Raw genomic sequence first — 26,509 nt, forward strand, 5'->3', positions numbered from 1 at the left:
GGCAGTTGTGCCCATTCAGCCACTACTGCAACAACAGATTGTAACAACTGTGAAGACTGCAGAACATTCAATGTCTTCAAAAAGATGCCTGTTTTGGTCTATGCACCCACACATTTATCTCCACATACACACACAGAGTCTACCTGGACACTACTGCCTGGAAATCCATCACACCCCAATGCACCCAGCACAGATTCTGCTCTCACCTGGCACCAGGCACAAGCAGGCTCTGGACTGCAGCACTCGCAGCCTTCTGATCAGATGACAGGGAAGTCAAAAGGTCTGATTAACATGGAGCTGTGATCCAGCAGGGAGAAGAAACGTGGAGTGGAAGGGAAGGGGGGGAGCCTCACCAAGTGCTGCCTAGCTCCCTTCAGCTATATTTACCAAAAGGGATTTGGTTGAAGGGGAAACAGGCCTCTAATCTCTTTACTATCTTAACCTTTTAGCTGCCCTTGCTCCAGAGGCTCTGTCTCTAAAACAAATCTGACTTAAGAAATACCTGCACAAAAAAATTAAATCTATCCAAAGGTGGTTAGAAGGAAAAAGCATCTCCCATTTATTTCCTGACCCATGACCCAGGAATTCAAGCCCATTTGATCTGGGCTGGCACCCTCACAGAGTCACCATTTATAGCTGCTGCACAGAAGGTTTCTACTTCTTTAAGGAGACAAAGACATTATGGCTGTACAAAGTGAGATGGTCAATAAGCCCTCCAATTATACTGGGACACATTCACACCACATCACCTTCTGATTTCTCATGAAAGTAGACGTGTTCCTCAGCCGTGTGCAAAGGAGCTCAGAATGTTCCCATGATCACAAGGTGCCACTGCCCCGGGCTGGATGTCTGCGATGGCGATGCCGTGCTCGGCCCCCCTCATCGGGGCTGCCCAGTGCCACAGTGCCTGCTGCAGGACACGGCCTCTTCTCGCTGAGCACAGCTTTAGCAGGAGAGGGAGCACTCAGGCCATTTAAAAGTTTTTAAAGAATGAATGAGCCAAACTTCAGCAACAACATTCTTGCAGGTTAAAAATCAGTGTCCATGTCAAATGGAGGTACCTGCCTTTTTCCTGTCCTGGCCTAACCTGTTGCCTAATAAATACATGACCATGATAAAAACCATTTCTGAAAAAAAAAAATTAAATAAAGAATTCATTTTGTTGGATTTCTTTTCCCCCTAAAAGACAGACTTTTCCTAATATTCTTTTTCTCTTGACCACAGTTGACATAATTTCCAAGAGCATGCATGATTCCCTCTCCTTCGTACTTCATTTAGTACCCATGCAACCTTTTGATTCATACTTGCATCCTCTCAGGCTACCTATATCCTCTGCTAAAGCACAAACCATGTGCTGAACAGACTCTTCAGGACCTGTTATGTTGTTCTCTCAGGAATGAGGCACTGCTTTTGCAACAACTACATTTCAGAGAGAAGATTCATCTGCCTGCACTGCACTGAGACAGCACTGAGGCAGTTAATTTGCAAAGAAAGAATTTCTCCTGACTTGCATTGTTATCCCAACACTCCCCAAATTCCTCAGACTGAAGAAGCAAACACACAGAAGGAACCCCCTGCCGCCCCAAGAAAGCATTCTTCATCAGAGTAGCAAGTTCACTTTAATCAGTGGAGGCAGCTTAAACCCAAGTTCATGGCAGATCTAAGCTGCCACAGAAATATGTTTTGAAGAGAAACATTATGGGAAGCTTCACAAAGTTGTTCTGTGATCCTAATATGAAGTAATAAGCTGTTTGCCCAGCATGACTGTACTGGGATTAATTGACAAAGGAGGGGAGATTAATTGCTATTATTTCTCTGTCAGCTTCACTCCTCCACACGCACTCACTGATCTCACAGACTGCTCCCAGCCTTTTGCTGTGTTAATGTGTCAGAACTACCTCAGCTGAGACAAAATCCTTTACCAAAAGCAATATCCAGAAAAGCAACCTGCTTCTAATCCCCTTCAAGTACTAATGAACCCAAATTTGATGCAACAGAATGAACTCCAGCACTCCTCTGCCCATCAGCCCGTGTTTCTGTCAGCTTTTCTGCCCATGAGCATGCTAAGAATTGGAAAGGATTAAACAGATCTGCAGCTTGGCAAAGCACAATGAAATTCTGAGCTCTGTGAGGGTGCTGGGGCACTGCAGGAGGAAAAGAGAACAGGGCACAGATGTGAGTGGGAATTCTGACAAGAAGGATAAACTTTAAACCATCTCTTTGGACAAGATCTCAGTTCACAAGTACAGCATTGTAACTGCCCGAGAAAGCAGCGATAACGAGCTTAGATAAAAGCTGATTTTCAAAGGCCTCATATACAAAAGCAAATTTTTCTTGATCTGGCCTAAATTAGCAAATGAGATAGGCCAGAAAACCCCACAAATAATTCAGCTCAGTTACAGAAGGTGTTAACTAGAAGCTGATTTTACATTCTGGGAATGAAAGTAATAGTCCTTCCCAGGAAAGAGCTGGGCAGAATTAAACCAACACACCTCAACCACTGCAACCACAGAAGGAAAACAGAAAATTTTCCCATGCAATAAAGGCCTGAGAAAGTCTCTAGAATGTTGTTACCTGCTGTTGCAAATTAAGGGAATGGGTTTTCTCCTGGCTTCAAGTGTTTCTTTTTCCCACGAGATGGCAGCCTGGTAACACTATGGAGAGGTTACCCTCACCTCAAATCCAGAAATCCAGGATTGTGCTGTGATCACCTTTCTTATAAACTACTCTGGTGTTAAATTGCCCAACACACACGGAATTTAAAGATGAAGAAGACTGAGAAAGAATATTTTAAAGAAAGATGAGGTTTAGTACCAGTTAGCAGAGGACCTTCCCAACAGAGCTGACATTCACCATCTCCCAGATTCTCAACCAGCAAACTGAAACCTTAGGGTCAGGCAGGGCATTTGGGGAAGAATCCAGACTCCTCATTCCCTTGTAAACAGAGAAGGCTTCCTTTGCTCACATCACTAAGACCTTTTGACCTCCTAACATAGCAGATCACTGCTTTCAGCCAAAAATGGCTGGCTCTTGTCATCCCAGGGTGTTAGTGAATGGAGATGTTTTACAGATGTTTATGTGCTGGTGAGCCAATCTGCTACAGCCAGTACAATTGGTGATGAATGTTAAGCATCCCTTTTTTGATTTAAAGGCTGGCTTTCTATATATTTAATCCTACATGTATAGAAACCCCCACAGTTCTCCCAGGGAACTTTCACTCCAGGATACAGATGCCCTGGATACTCTGATCTTAGACTCTACGTAGTTGATCTTTTGTCTCCAAATCTAGTTCATGGCCCATCAACTTACTTGCCCACACTCACACAGCTTTCCTGTGGCATTTGAGCCCTGAACTGCAGACATCCTGCTGCATGCTCCCAGTACAGCTCAGTCCTGCCCTCTCATCCTGAAATTCTGCAGCTAGGCAGCAATGCAGCAGTTCAGCATTAGACAACCAGAAGGATCTGATTCCGGCCACCCCTTTTCCCAGGTTACCTGAATAACCAGGCAGGCACTGGCAGAAGAAGCCATTCACCAGGTCATGGCAGAACCCTCCGTTCTGGCAGGGCTGGGACTCGCACTCGTTGATGTTGGTAAAGCAGGTCTCCCCTGAAAAGTGAAAACACAAACAGGCCTCTGAAGTGCACTTGTGCAGCAGTGAAACAAAGACTGACAACTGCAGTCATAAGTTTTGCACTTCTTTTCTTTCACCTAAAAATGCAAAAGAATTTCTAGAACTCTAGCATGCCTCTGCAGGCACTGGCACACAAACACCAGCACCGAAACAATGGGGGCAAATGAAGTATGAAATGATTTTCCAGTGTCAAACACTGGCAAGAGCAGAACTTCTGAACCATTTCCATCTGTGCAACAGTGGACCAAGCACTCATATTTCTCTCATAAAATAAAAAAGTGTTATTGTTTATGCCTTCCCACTAGGGAATTTCCCTAGCTGTTAAATCCAGCATTATATACATATCTCCAATCCACAGAAAGAGTGATATTTCAGTGGAACATCCACAGAGCTCCAAGAGCACCATATCAAGAAACCCCTCTTGTCCCACTTTGATTATACAGTTGCTGTCATGAGAGTAGTCTCACCAAGGAAACACCTAGAATAGTAATCTGTGACTCTAGGGAATTAGCTTCCTCTGATGAGGAATTTCAGAGATATCCCTAGGGATGAATCCTGCCATATGCATGAGAGAGTGACAAAGGGAAAACACCCTGGCACCTGCATAGCCAGAGGGCATTCATGGAAGCATGGGAAAGTGCACAGGCTGTTGAGTCAGCCTGGAGTCAGGCTTGGAAGAGGAATGACATTCAGCTGTCTGCAATGGGAGCAGAAGCACATTCCTGATGCAGCAGGCTGCCAGCCCCTCTGAAGTACCAGTCCTCAAGTGATTTTTGTTGCAGAGAACATTGCTCTGTTCTCATCCCCTCAAGCCAGCAGCACCACCCAGTGCAGACAGGATGAACATTTGCAGTGCAGCTCACCTGTAAAGCCTGGCTGGCACTGGCACAGGAACCCAGCTGCTTGGCTGTAGCTGAAGTTGCTGGGGAAGTGGGGCTGTGTCCCGTAATGGGCTGGGTTGGAGCGCTCCAGGCACAGGCCACCGTTGTGACAGGGCTCTGTCACACACTCATCCACATCCTCCTCACAGTCCTGCCCAGTGTAACCTGCCATGAGACACCACCATCAGCATTGCACACAACTTCACTGGAGCTCAGCTCCCGAACACTGTGGCTGCCTTAAAGGATAAGACCCTCAAATCTGCAGCTCATCTAGCAGGGAGTCCCCGGGCCCTTTACTTTCTCCACTATGTCAAATATTTTCAATACTATGTCAAAATCATCAATTTGCAGGAAAGCATCACCTCATGATAGAGGAACTCATGATGGAAAATGCAGAAAAGAGAAAGAAAACTTTATGATTGAGAATCAGGGTGTTTTTTGCAGGTCAGTTGGATTTTGAGATGACCTGTAAAGAGCAGCAGTGCAGCCTCATTGTTTCAGACAGTGAAAATTCAGACAGGGCCATGCAGTATGTTCATTAATTCTCTACTTCTTCAACACAGCAATCAAGCACGTGCTGTCCATGGCCATGCGCCCTCACGCCACACCAGCAGAGAGCCCCCAGCCCACCTGGCCAGCAGGCACAGCTGTAGCCCTTGGTTCCCTCCAGGCACGTGGCACTGTTGCGGCAGGGGTCGGAGGCACACTCCAGGATGTCCAGCTCGCAGTGGGCCCCCTCGAAGCCGGTGTCACTGCAGTCACAACGGTAGCTGTGGGGCACCAAACAGAGCAAGGCATCAGCTCTGCCTTGGACAGCAAAGCCCCGGGTGAGGAAAGGGCAAAAGAGCTCAGCTGCCAGTTCTCACACCCACTTGTGCTCACACCTTACCTGTGGAAAGGTAAATTCAGACACACAGGTATGTTCTCAGCAGTTGCCTGTGCTGTTCATGCTCTGCAAACCACTTCTCTTTGCGTTTGTTCCTCCCTTCCTTTAAGCACCCCTGGAGTTCTGCTGCTGGGAGGGGGCTTCTCCCTTATTGCCACAAACCATCATTACTGCCACTCAATGTACAAAACACTAAATCCAATTCCCCCCACAGCTTTTTTAACTCTGATTTTCACAGGTTGCACTGAGTAGACCTTTAAATCAGTCCTGGTGTCTAATTGCCCCCCACCACTGGTTTCTCACCTGTTAATGAGGTCATGACATGTCCCGTTGTTCTGGCAAGGCTGGCTCTCACATTCATTGATGTCCATCTCACACTGGGTTCCTTGATAACCTGGTGCACAGGTGCAGGTGTAGAACCCAACATGATCATTGCACAAGGCCCCATTCTGGCAAGGGTCTGAAGCACATTCATCTATTTCAGTATCACAGTTCACACCTTTATTAAAAAACAGGAAAATATGTGTGTTACAAATCCAGAAACTTGTGTATGTGCTGCCTGGAATTCTGAGATGGAATCACAAGTCATGTTATCAACCCCAGCTGACTACCAGAGTGATCTCTACCTGCTTCTCCAAAATATTGTTCTATTTATTTCAATTCTGTTTGTAACTTGCTTTGTGATACCCAGGAAAAAAGAACTAAAGCAGTGCAAAAACACTGGCTACAGTGATACCTGATGTTAGCAAGTGATTTTATTGGGAAATGCTATTAAAAACACAATGTTGGCTCCACTACTCCTGGTCACAGATAACAGCAGGTGACACCTGTTTGGTACAAAGTTCCAACCTCCCTGACAGAACAAGACCTCATGCTAGATTTCTGTGCAATTATCTCATCTGTATTCCACCTCTTTGAGCTGCCTGTGGCCTGGCATCACCTCCAAACCTTACTCATTACAGTGGCACCTATCAATCCATCTAATCTGCCCTCCTTGGCGAAGGCTCCCCACAGAGTGGGCATGGCCATCCTAATCCTGGTGGAATGTGGGCCCCCTAATCTGGTTCAAACCCCTCAATACCCACACAAAATGTCCTTCACCCAAATTCCAGCTGCAAGCACCAGGAAGCAACCTGGCCTTGCCAGCCAATGGTGCTCGAACCTCTGGATGAAGAACTAAATCACAAGGCTAAGCCTCATGTTTGACATCAGAATAACATGAAGCAAAACAAACACCTCCAGCTGCCTCGGTCACTTTACTGCTCCTTTGGCAGGGAATCCCACAATCCTGAATTGAGGATTCAGCATAAAGATAAAGGAAAGAAACTGATTTGCTAAGATAGAATTATGCTTGATACTCAAAATCCCAAATAACCTTAGGGCCCACATAAAAATTCTGCCTTGTTTCTCCTTCATCTCTCTTCATTTTTATCAGAGAATGAGTCAGCATCGTGCATTCCTGATGCTGTAACTTCTTCTCATTCCACTGGTAATCAGCAGCATTCCTTCACAGCAACCCAACTCCTTAAACACTTCAGTCTGTGAACAGGAGGAAGGCTGAGAAAGTTCATGTGCGAGGTGGTACCAGGCAGACATGGACACATTCCACCCCATTCCACTCCGATAAGCAGGGCTGGGGGAAGGAGAGTCCCCCACTGCCTCCCTCACAGATAACTCACAGGTGTGGATTCCTCTCTGAGTCACCATTAGCACAGATGCACAAAAGAGAAACACTTAAATCACGTGCCAAATAAACATTTGCCAGGCATGAAAGAATTGGAAATCTCCAACTAAAAGACACTTTTTTCCAAAAGACAAGTACTTCCCTTGGAAAAATCCTGCTGGACAGGACAAAGAACTAGAGGCCAGGTCGGCAGAGCAAGTTATACCTGGAAACCCTAAGTATCCATTTCCTGATGATAAATATCTTTTTATGTGTATCTTCCTTAATTTAATCACAGCTACTCTGTATCTAGTACTTCAGTCTCAGGCAGTCCACTCTGGGGTCCCTGTCTCTCAACACCTCCACCATCCATGGAATTCAAGGCCTCAAGCACTGCCTGGAAGCCGCTGCAAGCAGCCCTACCATTACTCACACACAGCCCCAGACACTGCGGGAACACAGAGGTTCAGCGGGGCAGTGAGGCAGCTCCTGTCCCCAGGACGCCCCGAGGAGGCAGAGCAGCCCGGCGGTACCTGTGTATCCGGGCGCGCAGCGGCACTCGTAGTGGTCCATGTGGTTGAGGCAGGTGCCGTGGTTGCGGCAGGGCCGGGACGCGCACTCGTCGATGTCGATCTCGCAGTTGGAGCCCTGGAAGCCGGGCACGCAGAAGCAGCTGTACTCGCCCGCCCTGTCCCTGCAGATGGCCCCGTTCCGGCACGGCCCTGACGCGCACTCGTCGATGTCGTCCCCGCACGCGGCCCCGCTGAAGCCGGGCTGGCAGAGGCAGCGGTACCCGCCCGGAGCTTCCACACACGTGCCGTTGTTCAGGCAGGGGCGGCTGGAGCACACGGAGCTTTCTGTCTGGCAGCCTTCTCCACTGGGGCCCGGCTGGCATCTACAGGTGTATCCCACTGTGCTATCCACACATTCAAATCGAGGGTCTGTGCAAGGGCTGCTCTCACACTCATCAACACTGTCACAGTCAGCACCTGCGGAGCCAGGCATACACACACATTCATATTCCAGGAGTCCTGGAGTCCGGGTGCAGGTCATGTGGGCAGGACAGTCATGTTTAATGCAAGCATCATAGAGGAGTTCACAGTTTGTGCCCATGTAGGCTACAGGCTCCACGGGGCAGGTGCACTGGTAACCCACTTCCAAATCCTTACAGCTCCCCCCATTCTCACATGGGGATGAGGAGCAGCCACTGTCACTTTCAGAGTATGAAGTTCCTGTTGAGAAAAGAGACTTTTTGTTAGTCAGCATTTGTAGCTCTAAAGAAAAAAGTTCTGCCAATCCCCATACACAACTCAGAGACTGCCCACCTAAATTCCACACTCCAAAGGGCTGTTCTAGCCAGGAGATGAGAAAGACATTGGAGAATCAAACATTTACTATAAAGAAGACAACAGCCCTTCACTTGGTGGCAATCAGGAATCTCTTGCCAGTTTGGGTAACCAGGTACCCTGCTTTTTTAGGAGACACTCATGAACCAACTATTCTACTTGTGCTTATTCATTCATGAGTCACTTTGAGAGCAGTGACACATATAACCTTAAATCCATTCACAAGATTAACTTCGTGTAAAATTCCATGACCCCTTTCACTGGCAGGGCACAGCATTTGTGCCTGGAAATCCAGAGAGGCAGGGTGAGTTCAGGTGCTGGCTGTGGCTCTGTATGTCCCAGCCGCTTCTTCTGGGGATGAAGTTTTTTCTCAGCTAATCCAGAAGTGATTTGAAGATGCTCCCATAAATAACCCAAGGCAAACTACAAATGGGCACATTTCACAGAGTCTCTGATTACATTAGGCAGCTCAGGTTGATAACCACTGACCCTCACCCTCTCCCCATGTTAGACAGGTAAATTTACACAGCAGGACATTTTTAGCAAGGAAAAGCAGAGACTGCTGAGATCACCGTGCTGATGGCATTTTAGATCCAAACACTCAGTACCTGCTGAGCCAAAACAGCAGTCTAACAACCAGATACCAGGAACTAATGTTGAGACCAGATTCCCCTAAATCTGGGAGCATTTGGATGTGATCAGTTAATTCACACGGAGCCACAATGCCTTGCTGTGCCCACAAAGGCAGTGTTTAAAAGGCTCTTGCCCCATTAAGCAACTCCACCATCCGGAAATGTGATAGGACGTGCCCACTGAACTGCAAATTTAGTTCATATAAAAGAGATTATGTAGGATACACGATAGGAAAAAAAAAAAAGTATTCAACGTAGATACTTCAAAATTGAGCAGAACGGAATAATAGGAGGAATCCTCATTTATTTTCCAAAAGAAATTTTAAATTTACTTTGTGAAACAAGGAGCAGATTGGCCAAAGGGCAGGACAGCCCAGGGCACAGGAGATAGTGGCCTTTATGTTAGAATTAGGATATATGTCCTGGATTCAATGCCACAATTAAGCACTTTCCAAAAGACATAAACCAACCAAAAATAGAATAAAGGGACAAAGGCAGTGCAAACAGAGAGCTTCGCCTTCCAAAAAGGCAGCAGTCATTAGCACCTCATCCCACTGTGGCCTTCGGAGATCAGAGCTTTTCATTCTGCTCAGTTCCAGGATAAATAAGAGGGAAGCTGTGTGGTAGAGATATCCCAGCCTGATTCCTGCATAAGTGTTATGAAACATCCAAACTTGGAAGTAACCCTGCAAACAACTATATAGCAGATGTTTGGAAAAGGTCTATGAAAAATGGTCTCAAAGCACAGATAAAGCTCATGAAAGAGCAAATGGTATCTGAGAAATTGCTACTGGTGAGACAATCCAGACTTCCCTGGTGTTGGAAGTCAAGCCATCACTCGAAGCCTTTGGGTAAGCAGCTCTTCACCCTTTCTGCTGCTCTCGCTAAGTAGCTGTGGCCCAGGAAGTGACAGGCCTCAGTCTGGAAACCCCACAAAGCTGCAGGTGGAGAGGACAGGATCCCAAATCCCCACAGCTCCCCCAGCCCTCCCTGCTCCATGGGGAATGTTGCTTTACCCTGCCATGCTCCATGCTAAGGACTTGCCAGGATCACACACCACATCATTGCTCCCCAACTGACCTTCCACGTTCTCTCACTGGTGCCAGCATTATCCCAGCCCAATTTTGGTCACGTTTGCCTTGCTCTGGTGCACTTTATACACCCCCAGTAGTTAATCTGTGTCAGTGGTGCTCTATCAACTCTGCCTCATCAGCTCCTCAGTCTCTTTGTACCTGAAGGTGGAGGCACCGACTTCAGGGCCTGAAAGGGATTTATAGGAGACTTTGGTTTACAAAAGCCTGCCCCTGCCCTGACCTCCCCCAAATTCCTCCCACCAAAGACTGTAGTGTTTCTAAGTCTTCTTTTAAGAGGCCATGCTGCTGGGGGAGGGAGGGTGCTCAGTGATTTAGGCAGCCCTTTTTCTTCCCAGCATCATCTCCATGGCCCACCCCTCCCTTCCTCTCTCATGTGATACTGGGGAGAGCTGCTGAGCCCTGCACTGTCCAGCAATCCCATTATTCTGCCATCAACCCTTTTATTCTCAGATTGCCAGTCAGGCAGAAAACAAGGATGACGGAATGTGCCTGGAATCTCTGTGGCAATTAGAGTGGAAGCCCAGGAAACTTTTCGCAAAAGAGCTTTACTAGGCAGGAGATACGAGCCTTTGTAGGCTTAATGAGTAAGCGGCCCCAGCCTGCACTTTCCACAGGCCAGGAGCACAGTTTGGGATAAAAAAGGAGCCCGACTCTGGTGCATGTTGGGAAGGAGCTGCAGCACACTCCATCTGCAAAGAAATTCCCATTTCCACAGAATCCCCAGGCACTGCTGGCATAGCCAGGCTGAGTCACTGCCAAGGCTCATGCATGGCTTTCTGCTTCCATGAGAAGAACACAGGCAAAATGCTTTTTGCAAATAAAGCTAAACATCAAAGCCCTTTGCTATTTCCTGCCTTTCCCAAAGTTCTTTCACAACAGACACACCTTTTTGTACCTTCTCTGGTTTGGTCCATCATACGGCTGCCATGCTCAATGATCTGTATGAGTCACTACTGCCTGTCCCTCACAGAGAGGTGTGTGACAAATATATGGCCCCATAATCACACACCACAGACCCAACGGGGTTCAACTGCAGACAACACAAAGCTTCACTAGTAAGTGCAGAGGCCTTCTTGTCTTACCAGAGAAAGCAGTGAAGGAACAGGGAGAACTCCAGTCTGCTCAAAACTCACCGTGACCGTGAACAATAGCACTTGTTAATATATGTACTTCAGCAGGACCTCATTTTGGAGGAAAATGTTCCTTTTCTGGAACAGATAACCTGGAGTAACACAGCACTGCTCACAGGGCGTGCATGGAGCAGGCTGAGGACACTGCAGTGTAAATCACAAGAAATGAAACTTACCTAAATAACTGCAACTTATTCTGTGAACTGCAGCTGGCAGAAAATCCCCCATGTGTTTGATTGACTCAGTGGAGGCTTCAGGCACATTAACAGCACCGACCCCAAATTGTACCACACACTCCCCTGTATCCAGCACACCTGTACCAATATGGAATATTTCCCAAGGACAAAACATGCCCCTGTGTGAATGTATTCTAACCCTAATACTCCTTCCATGGCAGTGCTGAACTTCTGGCTTGACAAAGAGCACATCTGATGTTTTTTGTTCTTATTTTGTTCTTTTCAACCATCAGTCCTAGGGCATAGAGTTATTGCTCTCAGTTTTGGAATAAATTATTGTATGAATGTGCATAGCACATGAATATGCACCAAACACTAATAAGAAAAATGAATAAATTAGCTTTTCCTGCTGCACAATATAAGAACCATGAAAACATGTCGTTCAGACTATGCTGTTTCATGAACACAGTGAAAATCAGGTCAAGGAAATCACTGAATGACAAGAGTTTATAGTTTTTCACCAAAGTAGTTGTTACTGGATTAACAATGATATTCAGGAGTTTTCCTTCATGTTTCACAAGAAAAATATGAATTAGTGATGTTAGTAAGGGAAAAAAGCATTAAAAGTGTATTACAGTCATACCATCCTGCAAGCCGACTCTGCATTGAAACTGGAGGAGACCACAGCTCCTTTGAAGAACAGTTCCAGGCATTTAGGGGTGGATTAGGAGGAACTTCAAAGGCTACCAGAGTCCCATATAAAGCATTCATTGAGCTCTGTCAGAACAGGGCTGGTTTTACACTTTAAAGGTAGCTGACAAAGATTTTCCTCAAACAATGAGGTTTGTAACTTTCTGTAACACTTTAAGGCAAACAAGCTGCATTACCAGGCTCTGTTTTAATCATTGACTTTAATAATCTTATACTTTATACCTATACTGTGTGATCTTGTAGAAGTTGCAACAGCGAGTTTTTTGACCACAAAAAAATCGGAAATTAATGAGAAGTTAGGCAATTACTTCTCTGATTGGAGAAGCTGCTTTAGCATCACTCACTGGCTTCTATTTTGGGGGTTTCCTTTTCACAAGTTTGTTTTTCAAAATCTTGGGTAACTCTGACAGAGGATGGATGTTGTCAGTCTGGGGACACACCTGACCTTGTGGAAGATGCTCAGTGCTGCACTGATAACTACCCTAAAGGTGTCTTAATGATCACTTAAAATTCCAGCAGCGAAGAGGCAGCATTGGGGTTATCAGCTCACAGTTTCCTTTGTACTGAAGGACAGAAAAAAAAAATCCAAGCAGAGGCAGTGGTACCTACTGGAAATCCCCATCCCTGAATACCTGTTCATGCACATGCCCTGCACTGGGTGAAAAATGAAAATGTACCATCACCTGTGCATAACCCCTGCAAAATGCTCATAATCACAGACACAGCTCCCAGAAGAGTCAGGCTGCCTTAATATTATTTCCTGGCCTAGCAAAAACCGAATGTCAGCTTGGACAAGCCAGATCCACCTTGAGTAGAAAGAAGCTTCCTACAGATATTTTTCACCTGCCCTCCCCACTACAACAACTGAAAAAAACCCAATTTACAACTAAGAGGTGAGAACAACAGGATTCCCAGAGCACCACAGGTCCCAGCTGCACCACAACAATAATGGAGCTTGAGGGATCTCCAAGTTCCCAAACCACTGGTCAAACCCCAGCCTGGGGCAATTCTCACCAGTCAGGCTGTGCTCCTGCTGCTCATCCCAGCACACCTCCCACTGAAGAAAGATCCTGAGGCCAAGGGTAGAAAGGGAACCCTTCCACCAGAAGGGATTCAGAGCAACCCAACTAGTAAATAAACTCTGAATAAAGGAATGGAGAGTTAGGTCTCCATGACAACAAGAAGGCATGTGCTTATATTAGTAAATCCCTGCTGACCTCTGCTGATCTTTCCCTATCCTGGTCAGTGTAAAGGATTAGTGAAAGGGGACACGCATTGGCCTGTTCCCAGGATCCACACAACCAGAAAGGGAAATGGACAGGCTTGAAAAGGGGCTTTCATATTCACCCTCTCTCTTCCCCACCCCTGCTCACTTTGGAATGACAGCTATGGGAGGGAATGGCAGGATAAAACCAAATTCTTCTTCAGGAAGCAACTTCTATGTACCTGTTCAGGGAGGGTACAAGGCCTCTTCAGGTGGCTTCACACATCCCTAGGGCTTTACAAGCCCCATTTCCTTCCTGACACACAGAGATTAAACCCTGTCTATCCAGACCTGAGCTAAGCATCTGCTCTGAGTAACACCAGCACCAGAAAACAAGGCCTGAAACTCTCTGAGACTGCTGACGAGCTCATGACATGCTAATAACTGGCAGTGATAATTCACCTAGCCTAAAATATTTCATAACCTGTATTCCCTGTCCTGTTTAGCACAGTAATGGCACTTTGTGACAGCTGCTTTAACAGCAGGCTTTTCTATTTAGCCTCAGAAAAGGGGATGTGGGAATGGGAAATCCTCCAAAACACCAATGTTGGATTGCAATTATGAAGCCCCTGGGCTGCAGCAGCTTCCCAATGCCCAGCTCTGCTGGTGTACCTTGATAACTCTGGGGCCCAGAGTCAAGTTCTTCCTCCCCATTTTTTTAAAAGGGAGAAAGAACTCTGAGATATATCTGCTGGTTGAAGCTAAACATTATCATTACTGTCTCAGGTTATCAGCTTATCAGATCTGACAATTTATGTGAAGCAAGACATGGCACTATGACCAAAAAAACCCAAACCTGAAAATAAAGATTAGCTAATCCAAAAGAAGTGTTGGCAATCAGCAGGCAGGACTTCTTAAGACAATACTGAATAAAGGGCCTGACAAGATGCCAGGGATCCCAGCAATGCCAAGAGTGTCTTTTGGAAAAGTCAGTTTTAAAAAGAGCCTTACTATTCATGGCTTTGATGTCTCTTGCAGAGTTCTGGTAGGTTAAACACACAAGCCTGGTGTCTCAGCCAAATACCACCTTGGATACAAACTTTAAGACATCTGATGTCCCTGCACATAGGCCAGATTACAGTTTTACCCAGATTATTGCGTGTCCACCACTTCCCAGACTGCTTCTGACATTGTTTCCTTTTGTTACTGGAGACCAACAAATTCCACACCACGTTTGTACATTAAGTTCTTGGTGTGCCAGAGTTTTTCATGCCAGATACATGTACACAGCCCAATGGTGTAAAATATTTATATAGAATTTACAAAGGCCTAGACTTAGACTTTCATTCATTCAGGCACAAAAAGCATGCCTCAGGTTCTTCTTGTGAAATACGCAGAATATTTACCCCGTCAATGAAGGAGGATGGCGATTCCTGGCTCTCTCCCCCCCAGCTTGCCCAGTGAATTGCTAAAAGGTGCCAAACAGTGGGCACCGATCCACGGGGCCCAGCAGTGCCAATGCCATGGCCCAAGGCATTAACAGCATTAGTCAGAAATACCACTTCAGGGAATTGAACTCATTCTTACCACGGAACAAGAAGCCAGCTAGCTTGTGTTCATTATCTGTTCACTGTTTACTGCAGATTTGAAGGTGTAACTCCTATTATCATGCTTCTAGAGCTGGGAGGAAGACAAGAGCTATGAATCCTTGGTTTATGACAGCATTGAATATATTGCCACAGTAACTCTTTGATCTTTCGTCCTCAGGACACCACAGTATTTTCCCTTAATAAACACTCCTCCAAGCTGACCTTCATGTTTCACACATTCTCTTGATCTCTCAGCCATTTCCACAGATCAAACACTGGGACAGGGACTTTCCTGTGTATTCAGTTCATCAGAGTGAGTCACAGGCTTTAATTTCCAATTCTTATTTAAATATACTGACAATGAACAAAACAGCTGGAAAGATTGGTTTTATTTGTTCCCCGGTTTTGAATAAACCCTAAACTGTCCCTGTGTCCAAGCTAATCTCAAGAGCTGGCATGAGAGCTGATAGCAAAACAGGTTTGTCTTGCACATGCTCTCAGCAGGCGTCCAAAGCATCTTTCAGGCCAAAGGTATGTGAATTCCTGTGCCTGCTGACGGCTGGAATTGTGGGAACAGAAATGAGAAGACACTCCTTCTGCCCTACAGAATCTCCTTTAAAGACAAGGAATTAGCTGGGAGCTATTGTGTTCCCATTACACAGGCAGCAGCAGTAAAAGAGGAGTCACAGGCAGAGCCTGCACTGCTGCCCCTCTGAGGTTTCTTTTAAACAACTGGAGATAGTGAGGATCTGGCTGCAGGATGCTGATGGGTACAGATTGCACCAGGCAACTGCATATTCAGAATTTCCAAAAAAACTGTGAACAAGTAACTCAGGTACTCACCGCTTCAGTGACATTTAGACTCAGTCAATTAGAAATAAAAGAGGTTATATGGTTCATAAGGGCAAGAAAAGACATTTCTTTATGGCATTAAAAACCTACAAGTGCTACCTAAATAGCACCATTCACTCCAGCTAAAGTCTGGCAGAATTCCCCTTGCAAAATAGGAGTAGGTGGAAAGCCTATGAAAATCAGCGCTTCCCTTGAGCTCTGCTGGCTCCAGCAAGAAGAGTCATCCACCTGCACTCAAAAGAACACCATGTTCTCAGTAAATCAATGTTCCAGAGAGGAGTGAAAAGCCACGAGTGCAGTGGTAGGAGAGCACAAACCCCCGAAGCACAGCCCGGCCCTGGCAGCCACACGCGGGCGATCTGTCCATGCAACCGGCCTTGCCTCTGCCCAACACAAAGCCACCATAATTGCTTCACACTCCAAACCAGTAGCTATGGTTACTAGATACAAAAGACAGTCCTGCTGCTTCCCTGTGGCCAGAGGAATTCCAGGCACTTAGAGCAAACACACCAGACAAAGAAGCTGGTACAAAGAAGAGAAAGAAAAAAAATATCAGACAAAAATCACAACATATTTTGACTTTCACATTCATGGTCTGAGGTGACCAGAGCAAAGGAAATCTTGGGAGGCTTCAGAAGTAAAAATAGACTGTTGGGGAATCAAAGGAAAAGCTGAAAACTTTCTCCAAATCTCAAAAATTACATAAACATCACCTACTAATGCACAAAATGCCAAGTGCCGTGTTCAGCACACACGAGCAGAGAAAAGGCTCTGACTGTATTTTGTCAGTGTTCTCCACATTTTACATCCAATTCTTCATGTTGTGGATCATCCCTGTACTTGCTCAGTGGAAACCAAACCTGACTGGTACCTACAGGTAACTAGCCTGGCATTACCGAGGACAGGATAAGGAGACCAGTTCAACCTCATTCATACTTTCCAGTAAAAGGCTGGACGTGTTCCTGACATGACCTTATAATCCCTAGATGACTAAAACAGATGTCTAGGCCCAGCAGATCTCTAGGCACCTATTCCAGAAGAAACAGAAAACAGAGATACCTTCTTTTCAGGGAACATAAGATATTGGAAAATGGAAAGGGCGTCAGTGGAACCCCAAGACATGATCTTGGGAACTTGGAGAATCCCAGTACGCTCAAGTGTATTCTTTGGCTATAAAGTAAGTTTTAAGTGTGGAAAAAAATACAAAACAAAATAACCCCCCCACCAGTGTGATAGACTCTTTTGTTACCTCATTGCTTCTTGCACTTTGAGGATGGATCTGCTTTCTTCAAAATTTCTAGATGGAGACACTCTTGTCCTGTGATCTCCCTCCACATTTTGTACCAGACGTATCTGGCACTACACTCTCCTGGGTACAATCCCCTTGTGCCCAGATGTATTTCTAAAGCATATAGGATGGAAACAAAGGTCTGCGTTTCTTCTGTATGGGCACAACCAAAATATTCAGACTTTTCCAATGGAGAAAATGGTTACTATAATAGCTGAATACTTAGTTACACAAATACCTAATTACTTTTAGTTCCTGTGAATAAATGCATACATACATGTGCACAGGGAGAAAGGTGAAAAGAGACATAGAAGGAAAAACATATCTAGAATGAAATGCGTGTTTATCTTCCAGACTAAAGTTTTCAGGCTACAAATCTAACTGTAAAATGACAATTTGTTCAATATAAGGGCAGGTCACAGATCTGATCCAAAGTTACTGCATAGTAGGTGGGTAAGAATCAGGCACAGAAGACAAAAACTTACCCCAAAACAAGAGGAAAAGTGGCAGCAGGAGAGCAGCATTGTACGGCCTGGAGGTAGTTTTCTTTAATTCCATGACAAGTGTAAGAGTGGCTGTTCTAAACCCCTCCGGGGAGAGACAGGAGCTGGAGCCCAGCAAGCCCCTCCTGTGGCCACATCACGGTGCGGGGCGGGCTCTCCCCACGCCGGGCGCTCGCCCCGTGCTCGGCCGGGCCGCAGCAGCACTGAGCCCGCGGACAGAGCCCCGCAGCCCGCGCTGCCCCGCGCCGGGAGCGCCGGCAAAACCCGCCTGGATCGCGCGGAGCGGACTGAGCCGGCTGCACCGCGGCACGGGGCTGGCGGGCAGCGGGGCCGGGGGTGTTCCCTCTGCCCCTCCATAACGCTGAAAACGCACCTGGTGTGTCCCCCATAGCTGTGACAGGGCTCAGAACTGGTTCGGGACCGAGGCTGTTTGGAGGATGCAGGGCTCTCCATCAGCTCATATTTACAAATTCCACAGGAGGATCGAACACAGTTTTCTGAGTGAGGCTGCTTTGTTCAAAGAGAAATAAGACAAAAGCACTCTGTTAATCCCAGAGTTAGTCCACATTAGTCTTTACTGCTGTCTCTCATGGGGTGGGTGATCCCACAGGACAGGTGAACTCACAAAATGTAAAGGAACCCTCTTCCCAATAGAGGAACAGTTACAGAGATCAACAGAGGTGTCTGCAAAACACGGGCACCAAATCACACCACCTTTAGACACATGGGTTCAGTTTTACGAGTGGAAAAAGTTATCAGTGTGCATTGTTTAATGACAGTAACTGGAAAAAGACAGCCCACACTCAGCCGAGACCTACTAAGTCCCTCTAAATCCACATCACAATTGGATTAAACTGACTGTAATGAGAATTAAGTACATTGCCTCACCCTTCACTAACAACTAAAAATAGAACTACAGGTAAGATGCCAGACAAATTCCTAGTTTAAACAAGAAATATGCAAGATAGCAAGGAATTAGTGCGGACAGACCTAGGCTGCACATGACAAAAACAGGAGCAATCCTACAGTGAGTAATCTGTATTATCCCAGCATCCTTGCAGGGCTATATCCTTGCAGGGTGGGATATGTGCGTGGAAATGGGATAGCTACTGCAGGGGTTTTACCTTCAGTGCAGAAGCAGAACAGACACAGCAAGAGCAAGAGCCACCCAGACTCTGCAGGTCAGGAACAAATGGTTCATCTCACTGTCCTGCCTTGGAATGCTCCAAAGATGATATATCATGTGTTATCAACCTTATCTGGACCACCCTGCCCCCTCCTTCATCTCTGGTGTCCTCAGTCTGTTTTCTCAAGATCAGCCTCAGTATTAGTTTCTTGCCAGTTACCACAACCATCTGGAACTCATTTCTATCTCCTTAGACTCTTGTTTTGCTGTCAGGGGATGTAACCAAACACTGACATGTGCAGAATCTTTCTACTCAGAATATTTTTGCCTCACCTGTGTGAATTATGCTTCCAACAGTCCACCTTTTCCAAATCCCAGCAAATACATATGAATCATTGCTCAATGAACACAGCAACAAAGCACCATTCTCAGCCAGGCACTGCTGTGAGTAGTGCAACACCTCACAACACCTGGAAAACACACCGATCCACGGTAATTTATGGCTCTTGGGCTACCTGAAGGACCTGCTCAGCTTTTATAAAACAGAAGCAGTGTGACAAACCCCCCACCCCACAGAAAGTGGAGGTCGTCCCACAGAGGCTGAGGTCTTGTGCAGCCCTGCTGTTCCTGCTGTGCTGTGTGGCCTGTGACACCCCAAACCCTGGACAGAGCCATGACTTGTGGCACACTAGCCAGACTGAGGGAAGAGGAAAACATCCAACTTCCTTATAATAATCAAAATACCTTAATCCATTGTCTACCTGTGAGGATATTAGAATTTGATTCTATCAATGTTCATGGTTGCAATTTTATGAGATTTTGCCAGCATAAACAGCAAACCATTCCTGTGCTGGACCCCTGGGCATACAAAAGCCAATGTGGGTATTAACCAGCTTAGTCCAATTAAAGGAACCTAATGCAACTCTTTTAAGGCCCTGATTTGTTAGGCTTGACTACATTTCCAAAGGAGCACAATTGGGTGGATTTGTTATCTAAAGCATAAGCTCCGAGTCCTTAGTCATCCTTGCTAAAGCCTTCCCCAAACTGGTCATGGTTTGTGCTACCTCTGCATCACTGCTGTCCAACGTCACCATAATCTGCTCTTTAACATAGTATTAAAACTAGAGCCAAAGGACACAGCTGCTTTCCTTGGTGTAACACTCATTATGAGAGATTTAAGGACAGCATAACAGCAAGGCTTCTATTCTCAGCCCAGAGCAGGAACCTTCGCAAGCCGGAAATGCATGCCATGGAAATGGGGCAGCAGTGGGCAAGCTGGATTAGGGGGAAAAGAGAAAGTAGGTCTGGAGTACTCAGCAGAACCTTGCTGCCCACTTATTCTATACTTTTCTGTACACTTATCACAAAACAATCCTATACATCTTTCTACAAAAAGTTCAGAGAGAACCACGCACCAAAGTACCTCAGCAAAAGCCTGCTTTTCATTCAAAGAACAATGTACACTTGCACGAGTTTCACAATCTTTGCTCACACAGGGCTTAAAATAATCCTAATACTCCAGATTGGATACTGGAGACGTGTGACAGGCCGGCAAGTATCAGTGGCACAAATAAAGCCATTCCTATCTCCTGTCACGTGCACGCTGTAGCTGCCCCAGAGGACAGAGCCTCACCTCCCCTCCTCACAATCCTGGAACCACTGGGCGCAAATCTATTTTACTGAATTGAACAGTGGAAGCCAACAGCATCAAAGACATGATTTTTTTTCCAACTTTTTCCTCCAAGGGTCATTAGGCATAACCATACACAAAGGAGTCCATACTAACAGTGGCTGCTGGCTTGGGAAGTTGAGTTAGTAAAGAAAAAACCTTCTGGTTCCACTCAAAAACTGTGCCAAACCTGACTGCTTCCATACACTCTCCTGTTTTCTGTCACAGCTGAAAAGTGCCAGGAATATTTTTAAAAACTTCACATTTTGGAATTTCAAGCCTCCAGACTCACAGGCCAATTCTGTACATTGAAATGTTCAAATACAATTTGGTGCTGTAACACTCAAGGGTTCCCCAGAGTCCAATCTCTAAGTGGAAATTGGCTCTCTCCTGCTGCCCTGAACAGGCACTGTCCCCACTCTCCCATCAGCCCACTAGATGTCCCTTCTGCACTGCCGAAGTCACCAAAGGGCCCCATGTGAAAATGGGAGAGCTGGAAAGAAATTAATGTTACAGCAGCACTGGGGAACCAGAGCAACTGGACACATCCTGAACTGCTGCAGGACTGTGCCAGCAGCACCCTGGATGCTGCAAGACATTGTTGCAACATCCCCACAGCGGAGCCAAGGCAGAGTTTGGGCTGTGAGCCAAAACTTTAAAGTTGCTATTAAAACCTGGCAAAATTGCACAAAATTTCCAGTCTTGAGACATCCTAATCACATTTTTAGACACAATAAACTTAGTTTCCTATCATTGCTAATCAGAACTTCTGGCAAGAAAATCATGCTGCCTAATAAATGACAGAGTCCTGAGCCTGTGACACTGGTCAGTCCAAGGCAATGGCAGTGGGAAAAGTGGGCTGACAAGGCAGAGCAGGACGGTTGTTGTCTGGTCACTGGCACAGGTGGGCACAGTCTCACTTTCCTGGAGTATGATCACTGATTCCAGAAAAAACTGCAGTGCTGAGGAAGAGGAGGGGGGCAGTCCAGCAGGACAAGGGCAGAATGAACATGTTTGCCTGAAGTCTAAAATCACCTTCTCTGCCTTGCAGCATTGGCTGCTTGTTCAGAGACCTTCATGACACACCTCATCCCAAAAAAAGAACAAATTGTAAGGACCATAACAAAGATATCCAGCATGTGCACAGCATCTCTGCCTTCCTCTCCAACAGATAAACCATTCAAACACACACAGACGAGGCTGTGGTAAAGACAGGGCCACACTCCTGCAAAGTTATCTCTCGAGGAAGTCTCAGAAGTCAGGCTCTGACCATGGATGTACCCTTTGATCTACGTGAGACCCTGCTGGACTGCTGCAGGTCAGCTTCATGCCCTTTGATCCTCTTTCCCTGCTTACAGCTGCCTGGTGGAGGTGAATCCCTTCCAAGGGGCCTCTCTGGCAGATGGAAAGATGAGAATGTTGATCACCTCACAGGAGGCAGCCAAAATGGTGTAAAAAGGGTCTCAGGCAAGATTTTCTGCAGTAAAATGTTATAGCAGGAAGGATGTGCCCAATACATTGCCAGGATCTGAGGGTGTTTTGAAGGCACGTTGAGTATTGAGAGGCCTTTTTGCTGCTGCTTTTGTCACAAACTGATCCAACACGTTTGTAAATAGCCGCCTTCCAGCGGGGCTCAGCAGAGGCTCTGGTGCCGCTGGAGGGCAGGTCTGTGCTCCCAGCCCCAAAGCAGCCTTCAAAGGTTGGATTAGCAGGGTTCGCTGCAGAGCTCCGCATTGCCAGAGCCGTGGAGCCAGGCTGGGCTTCAGGGGAAAACCAAAGGAGCCAACACTCAGAGCCAGAGGGAGGGAGGCTGCCCTGCAGCACAGCCTGGCTGAAGGAACCTCCTCATGCTGAAGTTTGTATTCTGGGAAGGGGAGTGGGAGAACGGGGAATTTTGAACCTAGAAAACAAACACATCCAGCTGCACTGTGTGAGCTGTGAGCTCTGAAGATGAGTGTAGCCTCAAAGTCCTGTCTGACATCTATCTCTGCCATGGAAATGACACCTTTGAGTTCTGCACAAAATCAGCAAGTTCTGCCTCATTTTCCTTCCAGCTGCAATCTCTGCTTTCCCTCACAGACTTCACACAGTCTGCTCAGTAATGAGCCCTCTGGGAAAACTGGACATTGTCACTACAGTAGGTGGCAGGAAGTAAAATGGATGCAGACCATGAATGTGCCAAATGTTGAAGAATGAATAATGTTCTCCAAGATGCCAAAGATCTGGGGCTCACTTTCATTTATTTGCACCTTAATGAACACTAAACACTTCTATTAGCTCCAAATCTAATCCAGGTAACTAAAGACAGATTTGTCAGTATGAAGGCAAGGGACAACTGTATACGAACAGTCCCACATTCAGTTTCCTGACTCAGAGGTGGGGATATTCTCCAGTACTTTCAGGATTTTGGGCTGCCACACTCCTGCCTTTCTAGGCCATGTTGCACACCAGTATTAGCATTATTACTTCACAGATTGAAGCTCCCACCTGAGTCAGTTGTTTCTACTTCACAAATGCCCCAGAGTAAGGGCCCTACCTAAGGTGGGTGTGCACAAGTTGCTGGATGTGCTCTCGCTTGGATGAGAGGGTCTGGCAGGGATTACCACAGCACACACTGCCATTTTGCTGGGATGCTAAATCCCGGTGCTTCCATCACCAGCCATTTGTCAGATTGCCTAACAAACCTCTAAGAATGACCAATGCAGACCTTCATGTAAGTGTTAACAGCATTCAAGCTTGTTCTCATGGTCTCCAAATGAGTATCTTGTTTGCTTCTACTTGCAGAACCGGACCAGAGACAAGGGCTTCAGCACTTCCTTCTGCCCTGAGGGAAGCTCTGTTCTACTCCTCTTAGCCAGCATGGCTTATGCACATTTTCTACTTCATGTCTCACAACAGCAGGCAAACTGAGCTCCTGCTGGCCTTCCATCAGAGGAGATATTGATCAGCAGCGCAAGTGCTTGAATCTCTTGCTCTGCTAACCGGTGTGCTGAATGTGCACAGGAGCTCATCAATATGTCTGAAACAAAATCTGCTCAATGGCTTTAGAAAAAAAATAAAAAGAAAAACTGAGGTTTCTGGTAAGGTTGTATACAAAATATTCAAGTGGATGGATCTAGAAACTTTCTAAGAACTGGTAAAAGCACCAGGAAGCACCACTTCATCCAGTTTACAACTGTTTCAGTAAGACCAAGAATAAACACCAAAGCATCTCTCTGATGAGACACATATAAGGCTTCTTACAAGGCTGTATACAAAATATTGAAGTGGATGGTTCTAGAATCTTCCCAAGAACTATTGGGGAAAACCTCCAAAGATTTATAATACTTTAAGTCAACTATTTAATGCCAAGCCAGCCTTGCCATTCACCAATTATATGCATCATTTCTGGAAAGAAACATAATTGACAGCTTATTGGAACGCTATCCATTTTATCCCCAAGAAACTTCACTGCATCTAAGCCAACTTTATATATACCCCAGTAAGAAGCAGCATCTTGTATATTTAAAGAAGTTTTCCATGCCAAGGCCAGTGTGTCAGCACCATTTGTTATGCTTGAATGCTTTATGAGACAGAAGTCACAAACCTGACAATTTAACTCTCATTAGCTTTGGGAGTGACTCCATATGCCAGCCTAGCTACACTCTCTGGGCAAATGATGAACCTTTTTGCTTCCAACTCAGCTTTAACTCCCCCTCTGTTACAGGACTTTAGCAGAATTTCCTTTGCTGTCTCTGGGAGCAGAAGGGAAGCCAAAGTACAGATGGCTGAGCTTCCCAGAATCACAGAGAGCAGCTGTAGTGGGTCCCAGTTGATGTGTGGCTCCTTGGCTCTGCTAACCCACACCTTCAGCAAGTCACTGGAGGGTCATGAGGGCCTATCAGCGCTTTTCAAAGAAAACTTTCGGCTGAAGATTTAAACTCCATTTGATCCAAACCCCTTTTAAGTGCATGACTCTGAACCAGGGCACTTTGCATACTTCTGCCAGTCTCCCTTCCCAGGAGGTCACTATGGCAAGCATGCTGGAGAAAATAGAATCCAAGAGGCAAGAAAATCTATTTAGGTTTGTGTGTGTGTGTGTGTGTGTGTGTGTGTGTGTGTGTGTGTGTGTGTGTTCTGAGAAAATGAGAAACCACTGTCACTTGTAATATATGAGACTAAGTGAAGATTTCTTCAATTCCATTTCTGCCTCCTGTAAATCTTGTTAAAACACAGGTTCCCTTGGCTTCTGCATGTCCTTTGATTCAGGCCAGATAATGGAGATTAATCAGTGCCCAGTACCCAGTATTTATGAGATTTCACACCTTCCTTTCACTCAGAAAGGTAAAAAGTCTTTAAAAAAGACTTTTGTGGGCTGTTACATTTCCTTTTAACTTGAGGAATCATACAGACATTTCCCTGAAATCTTGAATGAGCAAATGATTACTTTTAATTTTATTTTGTTAGTCAGAGTTAACCCTAAGTAATCTTCAAGAGTGTGCATTACAATCTGAACAAACCTCTTATTATAGCAACCAACTTTTGGGAGAGCAGGAGTGAGAAATCCAAAGCAACCAAAATGCAGGGGGGAAAGCCAGGAATGTCAACGCATTGTGTTTCCCCTTAAAACAGTTTCTTCCCATTCATAAGAGTTACATCCTTCAGACAGGGGTTTAAAACAGTGAATGCCACTCCTGTCTATTAACTTCCACACTGATACACACTTAACTCCAGCTCCTTGTTCCTTTCCCCTCCTAACTTAACCCTATTGCCACGATCTGTTACAACCAGAAAGCTGACATTGTATTCCCACCACCCAATATCCACAGAGTTATCACTGAAGTCAAAGCCACAGTTCATCCCCTTCCATGACTTTAAAGCTCATAATCCTCTGTTACATCAGCCATAAGGACAGTGATTTGTTGAATCTGCCCAACAGACTCTTTTCCTTTTCTACTGCTTTGCAGAGACGGTGCTTCCACTACAGGCACATCCTCGAGGGCTGCTGGAATCTCGCTCCTAGGTCAGAACTGGCCCCTACAATATAGGAACTAAATAACTTATTTGGGCAGTAGCACAGAGGAATTGCCCCAGCAGCAGTGGACAAAATGCTTCCCATTTCATTCATCCATCTGCAGCTGAAATGGAGCTTCCAGGGGTGAGATAAGGTCACAACGAAGTAAAAGGGGAAATAGAATCTGTCCAACAATAAACCAGGTGTCAATGCCTGCTGCACAGAGCCTGACCAAGGACAACACGGTCATTCTCTGTTAGCTGTGCTGGGATGTTGGGAATTTTGAGCAGATGTTAATAGGATGAATACACACCAGTCGCACAGTCTCAGAATAATAATGCCTGTGAATGCCAAAAGCATATTGATCTCCTGAAGTGCATAGTCAGAGCATCTAATGGCTCTGGAGAGAGCAGAGAAACACTTGGAAGGGAAAGAGGAAAAAAAAAGAGATGCTTCAGATTTGAGAGTTTTATCCACTAAAAGAGCCTTGGGGCTCACAGGGGTGTTAAACTGCTGCTGCACAGACACATTCTGAGGGACCCAAGAATACACAATTTGTGCACAAGAATGGAAGAATGAATTTACAGAACTTGTATAATTATAACAGGTCTAAAACACTTCTTCTAGGTAGAATATTAGAACCAGGAAGAACCTAAAGAGGAAAATAAATTCTTACTGCACAGTCCTGATGGACCAGAACTGTGGGAAAAGAAAAGCTAACACCAGTGACAGAGAATGCAGATACTGTTCAAAAGAAATTCAAAGGGAAATTCTTTCTATTTTAATGATCTCAGCTGTTATTAGTGATGCAGATCAGGGCTTTGTTCTAAAAGGAAATCTCATAGCTAACCTGCGGTGTCTTTTTCAAGTGGGAGACATTGAAAGCTCCTTTTTACACAAGGGCTGTGTAACTGGGAAATTCAATTCATTCTCTTTGCTTTGATATCTATTTGGTTCAGCACTACACACACTGTCGAAAGCAAAATGCTATCCTCCACTGCACCTGAGGGCCCAGTGGTCCAGTGGCATATGCTCCATGGAACTGATCCAGTGTTTTCACCCTCTCACAAAGACATGCAGCTCTTTGAAGGAGGACAACACTCCAGGACAACAGGACTGCAAATTATCAGCT

The 26,509-nt window shown here is 45.8% G+C and overlaps 1 protein-coding gene across 6 annotated transcripts in view; it reads right to left on the reverse strand.

Moving 5' to 3' along the window:
• CRB2 (crumbs cell polarity complex component 2) overlaps positions 1-26,509 on the reverse strand; it is a 57,477-nt gene that overhangs the window by 16,744 nt on the left and 14,224 nt on the right. For 3 of the 6 annotated variants that reach the window (XM_048325593.1, XM_048325592.1, XM_048325591.1), the window contains exons 1-6: positions 17,572-17,789; positions 7,598-8,296; positions 5,705-5,900; positions 5,146-5,285; positions 4,498-4,680; positions 3,496-3,609 (exon numbers count right to left, since the gene is read on the reverse strand). In XM_048325593.1, the coding sequence (XP_048181550.1) occupies positions 3,496-3,609; positions 4,498-4,680; positions 5,146-5,285; positions 5,705-5,900; positions 7,598-8,296; positions 17,572-17,644 (1,405 nt within the window). In that variant the 5' untranslated portion in view covers positions 17,645-17,789. Of the gene's footprint in view, positions 1-3,495; positions 3,610-4,497; positions 4,681-5,145; positions 5,286-5,704; positions 5,901-7,597; positions 8,297-17,571; positions 17,790-17,962; positions 18,097-26,509 lie in introns of those variants that run through there. The other 3 variants (XM_048325597.1, XM_048325595.1, XM_048325594.1) reach the window with 2 other exon arrangements.

This window comes from Corvus hawaiiensis, chromosome 21 (assembly GCF_020740725.1).
Source record: "Corvus hawaiiensis isolate bCorHaw1 chromosome 21, bCorHaw1.pri.cur, whole genome shotgun sequence".
NCBI classification, from domain to species: domain Eukaryota; kingdom Metazoa; phylum Chordata; class Aves; order Passeriformes; family Corvidae; genus Corvus; species Corvus hawaiiensis.